The 12,404-nt window shown below is 50.1% G+C and overlaps 1 protein-coding gene across 2 annotated transcripts; it reads right to left on the reverse strand.

Moving 5' to 3' along the window:
* Positions 1-1,389: 1,389 nt before the first annotated feature.
* SNRNP40 (small nuclear ribonucleoprotein U5 subunit 40) lies at positions 1,390-12,162 on the reverse strand. Of its 2 annotated transcripts, XM_052810758.1 has the most exons (10): positions 11,875-12,162; positions 11,525-11,654; positions 10,870-10,963; positions 10,086-10,251; positions 9,472-9,594; positions 8,348-8,468; positions 7,507-7,589; positions 7,021-7,082; positions 3,608-3,711; positions 1,390-1,837 (listed from the first exon to the last, which is right to left on the reverse strand). In XM_052810758.1, the coding sequence occupies exons 1-10, from the start codon at positions 12,145-12,147 to the stop codon at positions 1,788-1,790; spliced, it is 1,206 nt and encodes a 401-aa protein (XP_052666718.1). In that variant the 5' UTR covers positions 12,148-12,162; the 3' UTR covers positions 1,390-1,787. The 2 variants fall into 2 exon arrangements, with proteins under 2 accessions (XP_052666718.1, XP_052666719.1); XM_052810759.1 differs by lacking the exons at positions 1,390-1,837; positions 3,608-3,711; positions 7,021-7,082; positions 7,507-7,589 and adding an exon at positions 7,649-8,147.
* Positions 12,163-12,404: the final 242 nt, after the last annotated feature.

Raw genomic sequence — 12,404 nt, forward strand, 5'->3', positions numbered from 1 at the left:
CGTTGTCTCAGCACTCAGCCAGAGGTATATGAGGTACGGATCTAAGCTGCTCGAGGACCTGCCGCTGTCTTGTACCACCGTCCCGCCAGCCTGGCTGGGGAGAGGGGACATGCAGCCAGTCTGGTTCCTCCACTGCTGAGCACCAAATACGCTGTGCCTGCCACAGAAAACTCACTCCCTTTACGCTTACTTATAGCAGAAGGCTGGATTTTACTCAAAACATGAAAATAGGATTCAGCAGTAGCCCAATAATTATTTCATGTGGTCATTTTTATTGCCATGAATAAAAAATACAGCTGCTCTTCTGAAGACAAGTGGCGCTCCTCAGGGGTCAGTATTGGGACCAGTGCTGTTTAACATCTTTGTCAGTGACATGGACAGTGAGATTGAGTGCACCCTCAGTAAGTTTGCCAACGACACCAAGCTGTCGACACACTTGGAGGGAAGGGATGCCATCCAGAGGGACCGAGACAGGCTTGAAAGGTGGGCTCATGTGAACCTCATGAAGTTCAACCAGGCCAAGTGCAAGGTCCTGCACATGGGTTGGGGCAATCCCAAGTACAAATACAGGCTGGGCAGAGAATGGATTGAGAGCAGCCCTGAGCAGAAGGACTTGGGGCTGTTGGTTGACAAGAAGCTCAACATGACCCAGCAATGTGTGCTCACAGCCCAGAAAGCCCACCATACCCTGGGCTGCATCAAAAGAATCGTGACCAGCAGGTCGAGGGAGGCGATTCTCCTCCTCTACTCTGCTCTTGTGAGACCCCACCTGCAGTACTGCATCCAGCTCTGGGGCCCCCAACGTAAGGTGACATGGACCTGTTGGAGCGAGTCCTGAGGAGGACCACGAAGATGATCAGAGGGCTGGAGCACCTCTGCTATGGAGAAAGGCTGAGAGAGTTGGGGTTGTTCAGCCTGGAGAAGAAAAGGCTCTGGGCAGACCTTAAAGCAGCCTGCCAGTACCCAAAGGGGGCCGACAAGCAAGCTGGAGAGGGACTTTTTACAAGGGCATGTAGTGACAGGACGAGGGGTAATGGCTTTAAAGCGAAAAAGGGTAGATTTAGATTAGATGTAAGGAAGAAGTTCTTAACGGTGAGGGTGGTGAGACACTGGAACAAGTTGCCCAGAGAGGCTGTGGATGCCCCATCCCTGCAAGTGTTCAAGGCCAGGTTGGATGGGGCTTTGAGCGACCTGGTCTAGTGGAAGGTGTCCCTGCCCATGGCAGGGGGGTTGGAACTACGTGATCTTTAAGGTCCCTTCCAAACCAAACCGTTCTATGACTATATGAACTTAATGTCTATGGTTTCCCTGGGTTATATACAAGTGAGGGCCTTGATTTAGTATTGTACAACAAAAAAGTAAAACAGAACAATAAATCCCACCACACAGTTCTTGTAAAAAGGTATCTATTTCAGTTTTGACCGTATAAAAAAACCAACAGAAACCGGACAGGGAATATACAAGCCACATATGGACTTTAAACAAATTTTACCAATTTCAAGTGATCTGGGTAAGGTTTAATAGTCAGTGGTACAGCGAAAACCAAATTCCTTTCAATTCCAAATTCTTCTTCCTCCCCAAAGAAGGTGGGGGGTGGAAAAAAGTTGTACAGCGAGACCACGCAGACATTACAGCCTGTGAGAGGGCGACTTGTCACATCAAGCTGCTTCAACGTTTTCCCACTGCCACAAGTGTGAGAGGGCCTGGCACCGGTGAGAAGCAAGTCAATCCGACCTTTGTAAACCAAGGATCGTGAGGGCACAAATCCCACCATCTCCTTGTCAGCTTCACTGGATCTCCCCCATATACAGTCTTTTGTCGCTGGATGCGGAGAGTACTGAGGGAGAGAGAGGGGGGGAAGGGAGGAATATGAAAATTAAACACAACAGTTTGAGACCTCCACTAACGACACATCATTTGAATCAAACTACTCATTTTGCTTGCTGTAAGTGATCTAGAAAGCCAAATTTCATTTGCTCCCTAAAAACACTTCATGGAATTACTACTCCAATACCTAATCACACGCTGTGTGTTGTGGCTGCCATTCCACTGTCCCAAGGCAGGCATAACAGTGTACTGCCTGTAATGTCTAAGCATTAAAATGGTAAAGAGAGGCGTATAAACACGCTGTTAACGCTCTCAAGCATCCTGAAGCACTATTTTCATTGCAAGGAGCATTCAGATTGCAAACCGGGCACTGCCATCGGGACTGCAGGCCGCTAGAGGGCACAGGCTGGCCAGGAAAGCCTCACTGGGATGTCATTATTTTATCAGAACAGGCAAAATGGAGCTGGCACCCAACACGCCACTGAACCACCTTAACTCAGGAAAGGCTCTTCAGGGGATTCAAGACACAAGCATCAAAAGAATAACCCAGAAGCGCTGCTCTTGACACTGACAATGGTTTCATTCAAGTCCAGGAGCGATTTGGGGGATTTCTACAAGAACTCACAGACTGGTGTCTGTCATCTTGCCTCATTTTGGCTCCCCGTGCACCCTTCCGTGCAGATGAGTATCATGGAGTGGGTGCAGCAATTTACTAGATTAACGTTCCCAGATGTTAATAGAAATCAATTGCAAAACTTGCTTGCAACACCTGCATGGGTTTTTAATTTTTATTTTAAGCTGAGTGATTGATTCACAAAGAGGAGCTCAGCAGAATACAATTGCAAACAATTCGCTCCAAATGGGAGCAGAGAGCGCTCCGCTCTTCCAGCAGTCTCCAATCTGAAGACAGGGCAATGAATAACCAAGGAACAAACTCATAACTCACTGCCCTGCTGCAGAGACTGTCATCCTCGGCACAACCGAGCTCTTGGCCTCACTTTGGGGTTGACTTGTGTCAATTTTTTGCTGGAGCAATACGGTGACCTGGCCGGTGGTGCAAGTGTTTCCATAGAAACAAACAGCACCCTGTGGTCCTGCCTGGGCCGCACGCTGTGCCAAGAAACTGAGAGGAAATCTGGTCTCACCTAATGCACAGTGGTTAAAATGGTTCTGAAAAAGCCACCACGAGCATTGTCTCACACAGTGCTGATACGTGGTGCCACATGCTGGACACCTCTAGAATGGGGACAAAACCCGCTGCACAAAGAGCCTCCTTTGCTTCCTACAGCTTTTGGGTAAGTTAAGAGACCCCGGGCTGGAGACGTGCTCCCAGGTGATCACTGTCCTCATGTGATCACCAAATGTATGGTTATACCCCTGGTGTCCAAACCCAGGTACGCCAAAACCTTTTTGCATGGCCCTTGGGAGGGAGTCTGGACAAGCCCTAGGCAGTGGTAGCCAAGCCACAGCTCATGGCCACCCGCAGGTGACCAACAGCCCAGACCACCAGCCACCCTGCTGCTGTATGGGTGCCCCCACCCAGGTCTCGCCCTGGGCAGGACACAGAAGCAGAGCCCCTGCGCTCAGGCCAGGACCCCAGGCACACCCAGCCCAAGTCCTATCTATGGGAGAGGAGCAAGCAGGAGTCTGCTACCCCTAAATTTGTCTGATACTCAGTACTCTGGGCCACAGGCAATTTGGGGGCCATTTTCCAGAGGATCAGCAGTTCAGCCAGCCCTGAAACTACTTCCCTTGACAACTTGCAGTGGGGAGGACTTACTAATGGGTTCCTCCGGATGGAAAGCTAGTTCGTTCACCGACCCGGCATGGCCTGGCAGCTTGTACAAAATCCTCCTGGATGTGGTATCCCACACATAGACAAACCTACAAGAGAGTCATTATGAGCACAGGCATTTGAGAAGGGAAAGCAGGTGCCCCCCACACCAACAGCTTATTCCTGCAGCAGTTCCACCATCTGGGCTGAAACAGATGCAGCTCTTAGTGTGGATAAACAAGGAGCTTCTCAGGAGCAAAACGCTACACTGCCAAATCCAGAAGAGCAGAGGTCTGAGCAGGTAGGAGCTAACATGTCAATTTGGTGTCAAAAGCCTCGTTGCCGTCACAGCACAGCACAGCAGCCCCATTTCACCCCTCGTGGCATAGAGATGGATTTGGAAGCATAGAGACCCTCAATACAGCAGCCAACACAGTGGGCTAAGGGAGAAAATTAGCATTGAGAGTGGGGAAGAGGGTTCTTGCCCTCACAAATACCTGCCTGCAAGCCCAGCGGTCACCGTTGGTTTGCACTGACTGGCAAGCAGTAAGGAGCCGAGGTGCTCTCCCAGCCCCTGCTGCAGTGTAATCCCTCACAGCCAACAGCTTTATATATGGATTTCTTTCTGCTGTGCCATTAAAGTCATGATCCACTTCCCAGCGTTTATTAGAGGGCCAGTCAGATTGCACCGAGCCCTTTGATTAACCTCCTGCAGGCCTCACCGTGGGCACCTGCCACTGGCCAGGTCCTGCCTGAGCACTGCACCTTGGCTGAAAGGCAGCGCAGAAGCCAACGGGGTCCTTCAGACAGGAGGTCAGAAAAACTGCTGGCACGGGGCACAGATCAGCTTCCAGATTACTCCCATAAATAGTCTCAGAGTGGGGGAAAACGGTGCCTTGCTGTAAATCACACTGTACCCCAAGATCACTGCTTGTCCCTCATGGGTGTTGACTGCTGCGTGCACAGTGCAGTGGCTACACAAAAGCTCTACTGGGAAGCAGAGCGATGCTTTGACCCTGCTTATGGTGAGCATCTGTAGGAGTGAGTGGCATTTTTTAATACATCAAAACAAGAAGAGCCCTGAGCAACATTCTACAACCCAGGCAAGGCGATGCTGCACCCCACCTGCACAGGAACGGTGCATCCCTCCCTTCCAATCACAACGGCCTCGCCACATGAAATGGCATTTGTTACAAGGTTCCCAGCTCTACAAAAAAATTGGTGGCTGGGGAAAGCTGCCAGTTCTGGATTACATTCACTCTGCCTTCTCATTTTGCTCTTTAGGGAGGTGACTGGCAGCTAAAACAGAATCTGCCAGGGCAAAAAAGGGAAGCGGCAGGGCAGTAATTGGCTGGGTTTGGCATGAAGGGCAGCTCTGCTGCCTGCATGCCCCAGAGGCATCACTACGACTATTTACAGGGCGCTGCAGAGGGTGAGGGCACGGGGGACAGCCCGTAAAACACGTGTAAAATTAATCTACAGCATTACACTCCTCCAAAGGAAGGTCACTGCAAATGCCACTGTGCACCCCCATGTCTCACTGGCATGAACTCAAACATACTGGGTATCATCAGTCCCGCAAGCAGCCCAGGCTCTGAATACCAAGGCTGGACCGCTTCAGGCTTATGCAATGCTATCAACAACGGGTTCCTCAGTTTCACCTGTTCCTTTCCATTTGTCAGGGCTTTGCAGACCGGATGAAGAACAAGATTTGCTTTTACATTTAGCTTGTCTTTTAGTTAAAATAGAACTGAACTTCTTTCCCCCCTCAAAAAAAGCACTGAATAATTTATAACACTTGCTGGCTAGATAGAGAGGACAGTGGATACCAACACAGGGCAGACCTGCTTTGTTAAGAGCACTCATTTTCAGGCTGATGCTATTCGTTGACTTATTTGCTTGAAACACATAAAAGGGAAAAATTCAAGCCTACAATTTAAGTCATGTTACTTAAAGCAGCATTTCTTCAAGCACAACTTTTTTATCTAGCAGGCAAGAATTGTATCGAATGCTTTCTCAAAGTGTTCTGCTGTTGTGTTTTTAATGTGGTATGGCAAAGCAGGCAAGCACTTTAAATAGTTGATTTTACTATAACCCTTCTGAAGGGCTCAACAGCAAAAAAAAAATTCAGGTAATTGTCCCTCCAACATACACACACACTCCATATAATGCAGAGGAAGAGTAATCACTGTCGAACGATTTTGTACTCAGACAAATGAAATGTTTGTTTAATCTCACTTTGCTTTCCCAGCAGACACTCCTCAAAAAAAGTATCTAAAGCTCAGAGATAGCAGAAAGATTTGAGCAGCCTTGTCTAACCTGCCCCTGGACCTGGCTGTGTGCTTTTGCCCACGAATGCCACAACGAAGCTGCTGTCAGACCACAGAGCTACATCAGCATCTGCAGAACTAACCTAATGGCCTAAGACTTGCAGCCATACTTTGCTGCTGAATGGATCAGCCACAGCCTCAGCAGGCTGATACACAGGCATTCCTCCACCACGTGCACTGCCGTTACTGCCCAGCAGGACTGGAAAGGAGAGTCATGTCTCAGCCACTTGCTGTGACAGCTGGCCCCACTATATCTGGACATCGAGAACTAAAGTTCTCCCTATCCTCTATCAGAAATTCATTAATTTGCTGATTACTACTGCTCCATGCCCTGGACTCTGGCCTGCAGGAATTCCTGTCGCGATGTCATTGAGAGTCTGTCTGGCTTTGTTCCAGCGGAGGTTGGTATCCTTCACGGTGACCTTCAGTGTCTGGCACGGACCCTCTGCTGGCTTCCTCCCTCTACCTGTTTTACTCCTCAGTTGCCTTAGTTTATAAAATATCTAATTTAAAAGTCCAATATGTGCTAATTTAGTCAGATCTTTATTTCTCCTTAGGCATTAATTAAAGTAAGGAGCAAGAATGATCCTTGGAACACCACTGGTGCTTCCTGCAAGCTGTCCTGCAGCAATTTAACTGGTATTTGTGGTCCTTGTCAGTATAACCCCCACACTACACACACTCCCCCAGACTCCCTGTCTCGAAGATGCTCGCAAGCATCTACCAGTCCAACCACAAGGGACCTAGTTCACGGACAACCATGCTCCTGTCATCCGGTGGCCCTAGTGTTGGATCCTGTGGCTGAACATAAGCAGCAATGCAGGTCTCTAGTCAGCTTTTGACAATAATAAGAAGATTTTACAACTATACACCGCTCCTCCACTGACACAAAGGCAATATAAAGGCATCGCTATTGTAATTAGGGCAGACAATGCTCACAGAAGATCACAGAGGTTTGTTCGGGTCTTCACACCTCTATGCACAATTCTGAGTCTTCAGATTCATTTTAGACATGATCCAACTCATTTCAGGAGTGCCTGCAAAATTGTTTGGAATTGACGGGAACAGACGAACGCAGTGGTAACTCACCTGTCGGCTGATCCCCCTGCGATTTTACTCCCATCCGGGGACCAAGAGCACCTCAGAAGATTCTAAAATAAAAGAACACGCACAGATCTATTTCCAAAGAAAGATTTAGTTTTCCCCTTCTACTTGAATTAAAATCACCACGAGACTTTAAATATCACAAGCACCACTTTAATGATCTCCCTTCAGAAGATGAGATGGTAATTACAGATTTTATTTTATTGCTGCAAACATCCAGTGCCTTGTTATTTTACACAAAGTAGGTAGTAAATGTAGAAAATACTTAATTTACAGCTAATTACAGCTGAACCGAGCAAAGAAATCTTGTTACTGCGGCTTTAATTGGAATCCCACTTTGTGCGTTAATCTTTCTTTGAGTTCTTCTTAAAGCCTTTCTGGTTTAAACTTGAATTTAAAAACCAATTTACAGAAAAGTTAAAAGCAGCAGCATTTTACAAATAATCATGTTTCGGTCTCCAGTACACTCACCTTTTCAAAATTATGTACGTTCCCCTGGAAAATCTTTACACATCTCTCTTTAGGGGCAAATGGTCGCACATCCCAGATGCGAACTGCAACAGAGAGCTCACAGTAATTAGCTGAAGATGGCAGAGGCATGGGGGCAAGGTCAGCTTCTGCAAATGCTCCTTTTCCTAAGACACACTGCTAACGAGCAAAGACCTGGTCATGCTCCTTGTTCTCTTCATGCCTATGTTTCCCCAGAAGCAAAAGGAAACCAGCAGCTTTCCCCTGCAGAAAGCTTTGATATGAAAGGTCAAATGCAGAAGTTTATAATTACACCAAGACCACTGCCAACAGGAGGGGAAAAATCCAAAACAACTATTACACAAACGAGCCACCATCTCCTTACATGAGCATTTGCTTTATTCTAACACACTCCATGATCACGCTTCTAATCAGATCAGCTTCGCTGAGCACCCCCACACAGGAGACAGGCAGTTTGGAAACTGTGCTGTCATTCCCTGCTGCGGGGAAACAGCCAAACCGCCCTGACAAGAGCCAGACTGAGACTGCGTTCAACTGTCTGCGTAAATAACGTGTGCCATAGCTTGTGTCCTCACTGCCCTTCGGGAGACGTGACAAACCCTTCTGATGCAGCTGCTCCCTCCCTGCAAAAGACACGACTGTCACCAGCATAACAAGAATTCAAGCTTTATCTCTGGAGCCAAACTCCCTTCAGCCTATCCCCACGTCTGGCTCTTGTTTTTCTACGTCATACAATTTGAGCTGTTCCTTCCCAAACACCATGCAAAGCTAGCGTAAGAGAGCAGTGCCTGACAGCTGTGCTCTCACATCAGGTAGGACATACCTGTGTTGTCCATTGCGTTGGAGAGCAGGTAGGAGCCTTCTGAACTCAGGCTGAGGCCTGTCACCGAGTCTGCGTGTCCTCTCATCGTGTAAGTGAGCTTGTTCTGGCGAAGGTCCCACACCTTTCAGACACAACATTGCCATTTAACAAAAAGACAGGCAAGACTGTTGGAACTGCTGTTTCCAAAGCGTTTCACACAGGTACTGATCAGTCAGCTGATGACATCAGCTTTTGATTCCAGTTGGTGGGGTCTGAATGGCTAAAATATGAGGCTAAAATTTAATGTGTGTTGTAGGAAAAATAGAATTTTCCCATTAGAAGACTTCTACTGAACTTGTCCAACAACCAAGGTGTTAAATGCCAGCAGCCCCATGCATGCAGGAATCCCCCTCTATCTGGCTATAGCTCCCCCAGCTCCCAAATTCCACTGACTGATGGCACAGAGCAGCAGTTGTCCAATCTCCAAAATTTCACACTGTTCTTTCCCGAAGAGGGGCAGTCATTCAAGGGGTGTGTCAGAACAGATGTCATGTCAGTGCTACACTTAGCCATGGCTCTCTGACAAGCACATGCTCCCCATGCCTAGGTCAGGCTGGAGCCCAAGGCTAAGAGGACAGTAAGACAGACTGAACCGTACAGCTATCAGGAGAATCTCAGTTACCAGCTCAATGAAACATTGAGCTCACTCTTAAATAAGAACTTTCCACACTAGCAGGTGACAAAGCAAGTTGCAAACTGGAGCAGAGGGCAGAGAGTGTGGATGTGTCACCACATTTTCTTTAGTTTACCTCATATATGGCTCTACAGCCTCCAAGACGGGCACAAGCTGCCAGAAGAGCCAGCATACCATATCGGCTCCAGCAGGTGACAGCAGTGCTGGGACACCTGGCCAGGAATACCAGGGCTGCCCAGGCTGTCACATGCCAAACAGCGCTGGAGCAACTCACTCAAGAGTTTATTGGCCCTCTATCAACAGCGAGGTCAGACACAGCAGGTCTGCATGGTTCTTGTGACTGTAAAATTAACCAACAGGCCTCCACTCTTGTCCTTGACGAATGCAAGATGTAACAGGATGGAAAAGGTGTGCGCGGTCGGAAAGGCACACAAGGACACAGGCGTCCTACCTTAATATCATTGTCGATGCCTCCGGATATGATCTGATCACTGGTGTCATTGAAAGTTACAGCCAAGACCTGGTACGTGTTCTGAAATGTCTGAACAGCAGCTTTTTTCCTGATATCCCACAGCTGAAAAAACACGGCAGTTGTAAAAGTTGCATAGAGATATTTAATGATAAAATTACAGGAAGTTGCACAGATACTTGGCAGAGACTAAGCACGCTCTCCTGAAATCCCCTCTTTTAGATCTCAGGAGATCTCTATAAAAAACATAGTAAGAGTGTGGAGTGGAGCACAGGAGTTCAAGGGAGGGAAGAAGGGGCTAGCGTGCGAGATTTCATTAACGGCTCACCTTTCTCATATTTTCTTAATGCAGTGCAGTGGAAAAAGTACAATTGAGCAAAATGAATCTTCTTCACCCCCCCCCCAAAGACTTACTGAAAAAAACCAGGAAGTTTTATTTCAAATTTTTTATTTCTGAAATCAAAGTTATTAGATAACGAAATTATAAGAGTAATGAAAGGCTGAATTTAGCCCACTTAAATGGGAAGACCCCAAATATTCTTTCAAAAATCCTTCTTACTTTCATTCCAGACTATCCCCTTACACAATATACTGACCTTCACTGTCCCATCATCACTGCCTGTACAGACAAGCTGGGGTCCTCGCCTCGCTGGGTAACAGGAGTTAACAAACGAGGTATGGCCCTTCAGTCTCTTCACTCTCTCTCCAGTCTCACTATCCCACACAGCCACAGTTTTGTCTGTGGATGCTGAGAAGAGCATGCTGTGGAGAAGAATTGCTGTGAGGTTCTCAATTTTGGAAACATTTCTCCCCTCCCACCTTTTTTACTCTCAAGTTCTGTGATCAAAGCTGGAAATATTCAGTGGGAATACACCATGGAGAAGAAACTCCCCCATATGCCAAGACAAAGGTGGTGTTTCAGGGGAGGCTGACTGACAGTGGAGCAGCTACACTGGAAGAACTCCAGCTAAACCCCATTTCTAGATACATACAGATTGGTTTTGCACCTTCTCAAACACTATTTGGGATGAACACAGGAGAGAAAGCTCAGTGGCAATAGCTCAGATGCAATAGCGGAGCAGCCTTTTAAATTAGCAAATATCCCACTTGTTTTCTTTCCCTCCCCAGTGCCTCCCAGATGACCGGCCCTAACTTCCCTCTGTTCCTCAAGACTGGAATCAAGGGCACTGGTGGGTCATGGGTGACTCCAGATCCTTTTTCTTAATCTCAAACAGGCACCACTCCTTATCTGGGAAAGCCACACTACAAGCATTCGCCGTACATGGACTGAGCAGGAGCAATGAGACGCTGGCCAGGAGAAAGCACCTTCCTTCCGAAAGAGCTGGGCCTGAGGCCGAAAGCCATCCGCACACCACTTACCTGCCATCCGTGTTATAGTGCAGCTCCATAACTGCCCCACTGTGTCCCTTCAGTGTGGCGTAGTTATCGCAGTCCCCATAGACATTCCACAGCACTGGGGGAAAGGAAGGGAGAAGTAAGTACAGGAAACACCTCCATGCTGTGGATGGAGTGATTCTCTGGGAACTCAGCAAAATGAACCACGTATTGCCACCGCTATCGTCTCCAATCTTGGCTGACGTGTGCCCATAAAAAAAACATCGTGTGAGCCCCGGAAAGACAGACAGGTGATTTGAGCTGATTTATGGATTTAGATGAAGTTGAATTTATAAAGGAAAATAATAACCTTCACCTCAGCAACCCAAAGCATTAAAAACTGCATTTCTGCAATGGCTGCAGTCAAACGCAGACCGACGGTAACCTGCGCGAGGGTCCTGGGAACACTGGGCTGTGACCATCAAGGCATGTTACCAGCCCCATCTGAGGACCAGCAGGACAGTGACCGGCCAGAGGAGCGACAAGAAGTTTCTTGCTCCCCTCCTGCTGAAGAACTTCACTCCTAGGACCCAGCAAGCTTGACGGCTGAGATAAAACCCCGTCACAGCACAGCAGCCTGAAATCGTACGAGCCCCAGCCCCGCGCAGCGCTGGCTGGGACAGGGGGGCCTGGTACTCACGGATGAGCCTGTCGAAGCCGGCGGAGGCGAGGGTGTTGCCGTTGGGGTGGAACTTGCAGCAGTACACCTCTCCTTCATGCCCCGAGAGCAGCATGATGGGGGCCTGCAGGGAGGAGCAGCGCGGCGGGCCCTGCCGGAGGCAACGGGGGAAGGAGCGGGTGAGGGGATGCCATGGAGGGGAACAAGGGGCACCCCCGGGGCACGGCCAGGACCCCCCCAGCCCCGCCATCTCCCCACGGGCCTCTTCCCCTCCCCGCTTCAGCCCCTCCGGCCTTCTCCTCCCGCCATCCCCCCACAGGCCTCCTGCCCCCCCACTAATCCCCCCACGGGCCTTCCCCCGCCCGCCGTACCGCCTGCAGCAGGGCCCCGGGGGGGGGCTGCCCTCCTCCTCCTCCTCCTGCTCCTCCGCCGCCGCCACCCCCGCCGCTCCCGCTGCCCGGCGCCGCCGGCAGCTCATGGCGGGGCCGCTTGGCCGCCACGGGCACGAGCGGGAGGTCGGGGCCGGGGCCGGGGCCGGGGGCGGGGGCGGCGCCGGGGCCGGGGGCGGGAGCGGGAGCGGGGCCGGGAGCGGGGCCGGGGCCGGGGCCGCCCCCCGGGACCTTCCGCTTGTGCTGCTCGATCATCGCCGCCGGCCGCGCGCGCCCGCCCGCTCCGCCCCGCCCTCCCGCTCCCCCATTGGTCGGCCGCGCCGCTTCCTGCCTCGCCGACTGGCGGAGCGCGGCCGGACGGCCCGCCCCCCCTCCAGCTTACTTCCGGCGCGCGGGTGATGGAAGAGAGGCGCCGGGTGGTGGCGGGCGCTCCCCGCGCGGATTGGCTGATGGCGCCGGAGGGAGGGTGCCAGCAACACGAGTAACGCTGATTGGCTGGGGGCTGCCACCCG

Source organism: Harpia harpyja, chromosome 16 (genome assembly GCF_026419915.1).
Source record: "Harpia harpyja isolate bHarHar1 chromosome 16, bHarHar1 primary haplotype, whole genome shotgun sequence".
Classification (NCBI taxonomy): domain Eukaryota; kingdom Metazoa; phylum Chordata; class Aves; order Accipitriformes; family Accipitridae; genus Harpia; species Harpia harpyja.

Coding starts and splice junctions, on each gene's coding strand:
- SNRNP40 (XM_052810758.1), bottom strand. CDS start 12,147: ATGATCGAGCAGCACAAGCGGAAGGTCCCGGGGGGCGGCCCCGGCCCC. Junction 8,469..9,471: donor GCATCGACAATGATATTAAG/GTAGGACGCCTG, acceptor TGTGTCTGAAAG/GTGTGGGACCTTCGCCAGAA. Junction 7,083..7,506: donor ACGTACATAATTTTGAAAAG/GTGAGTGTACTG, acceptor CTTTTATTTTAG/AATCTTCTGAGGTGCTCTTG.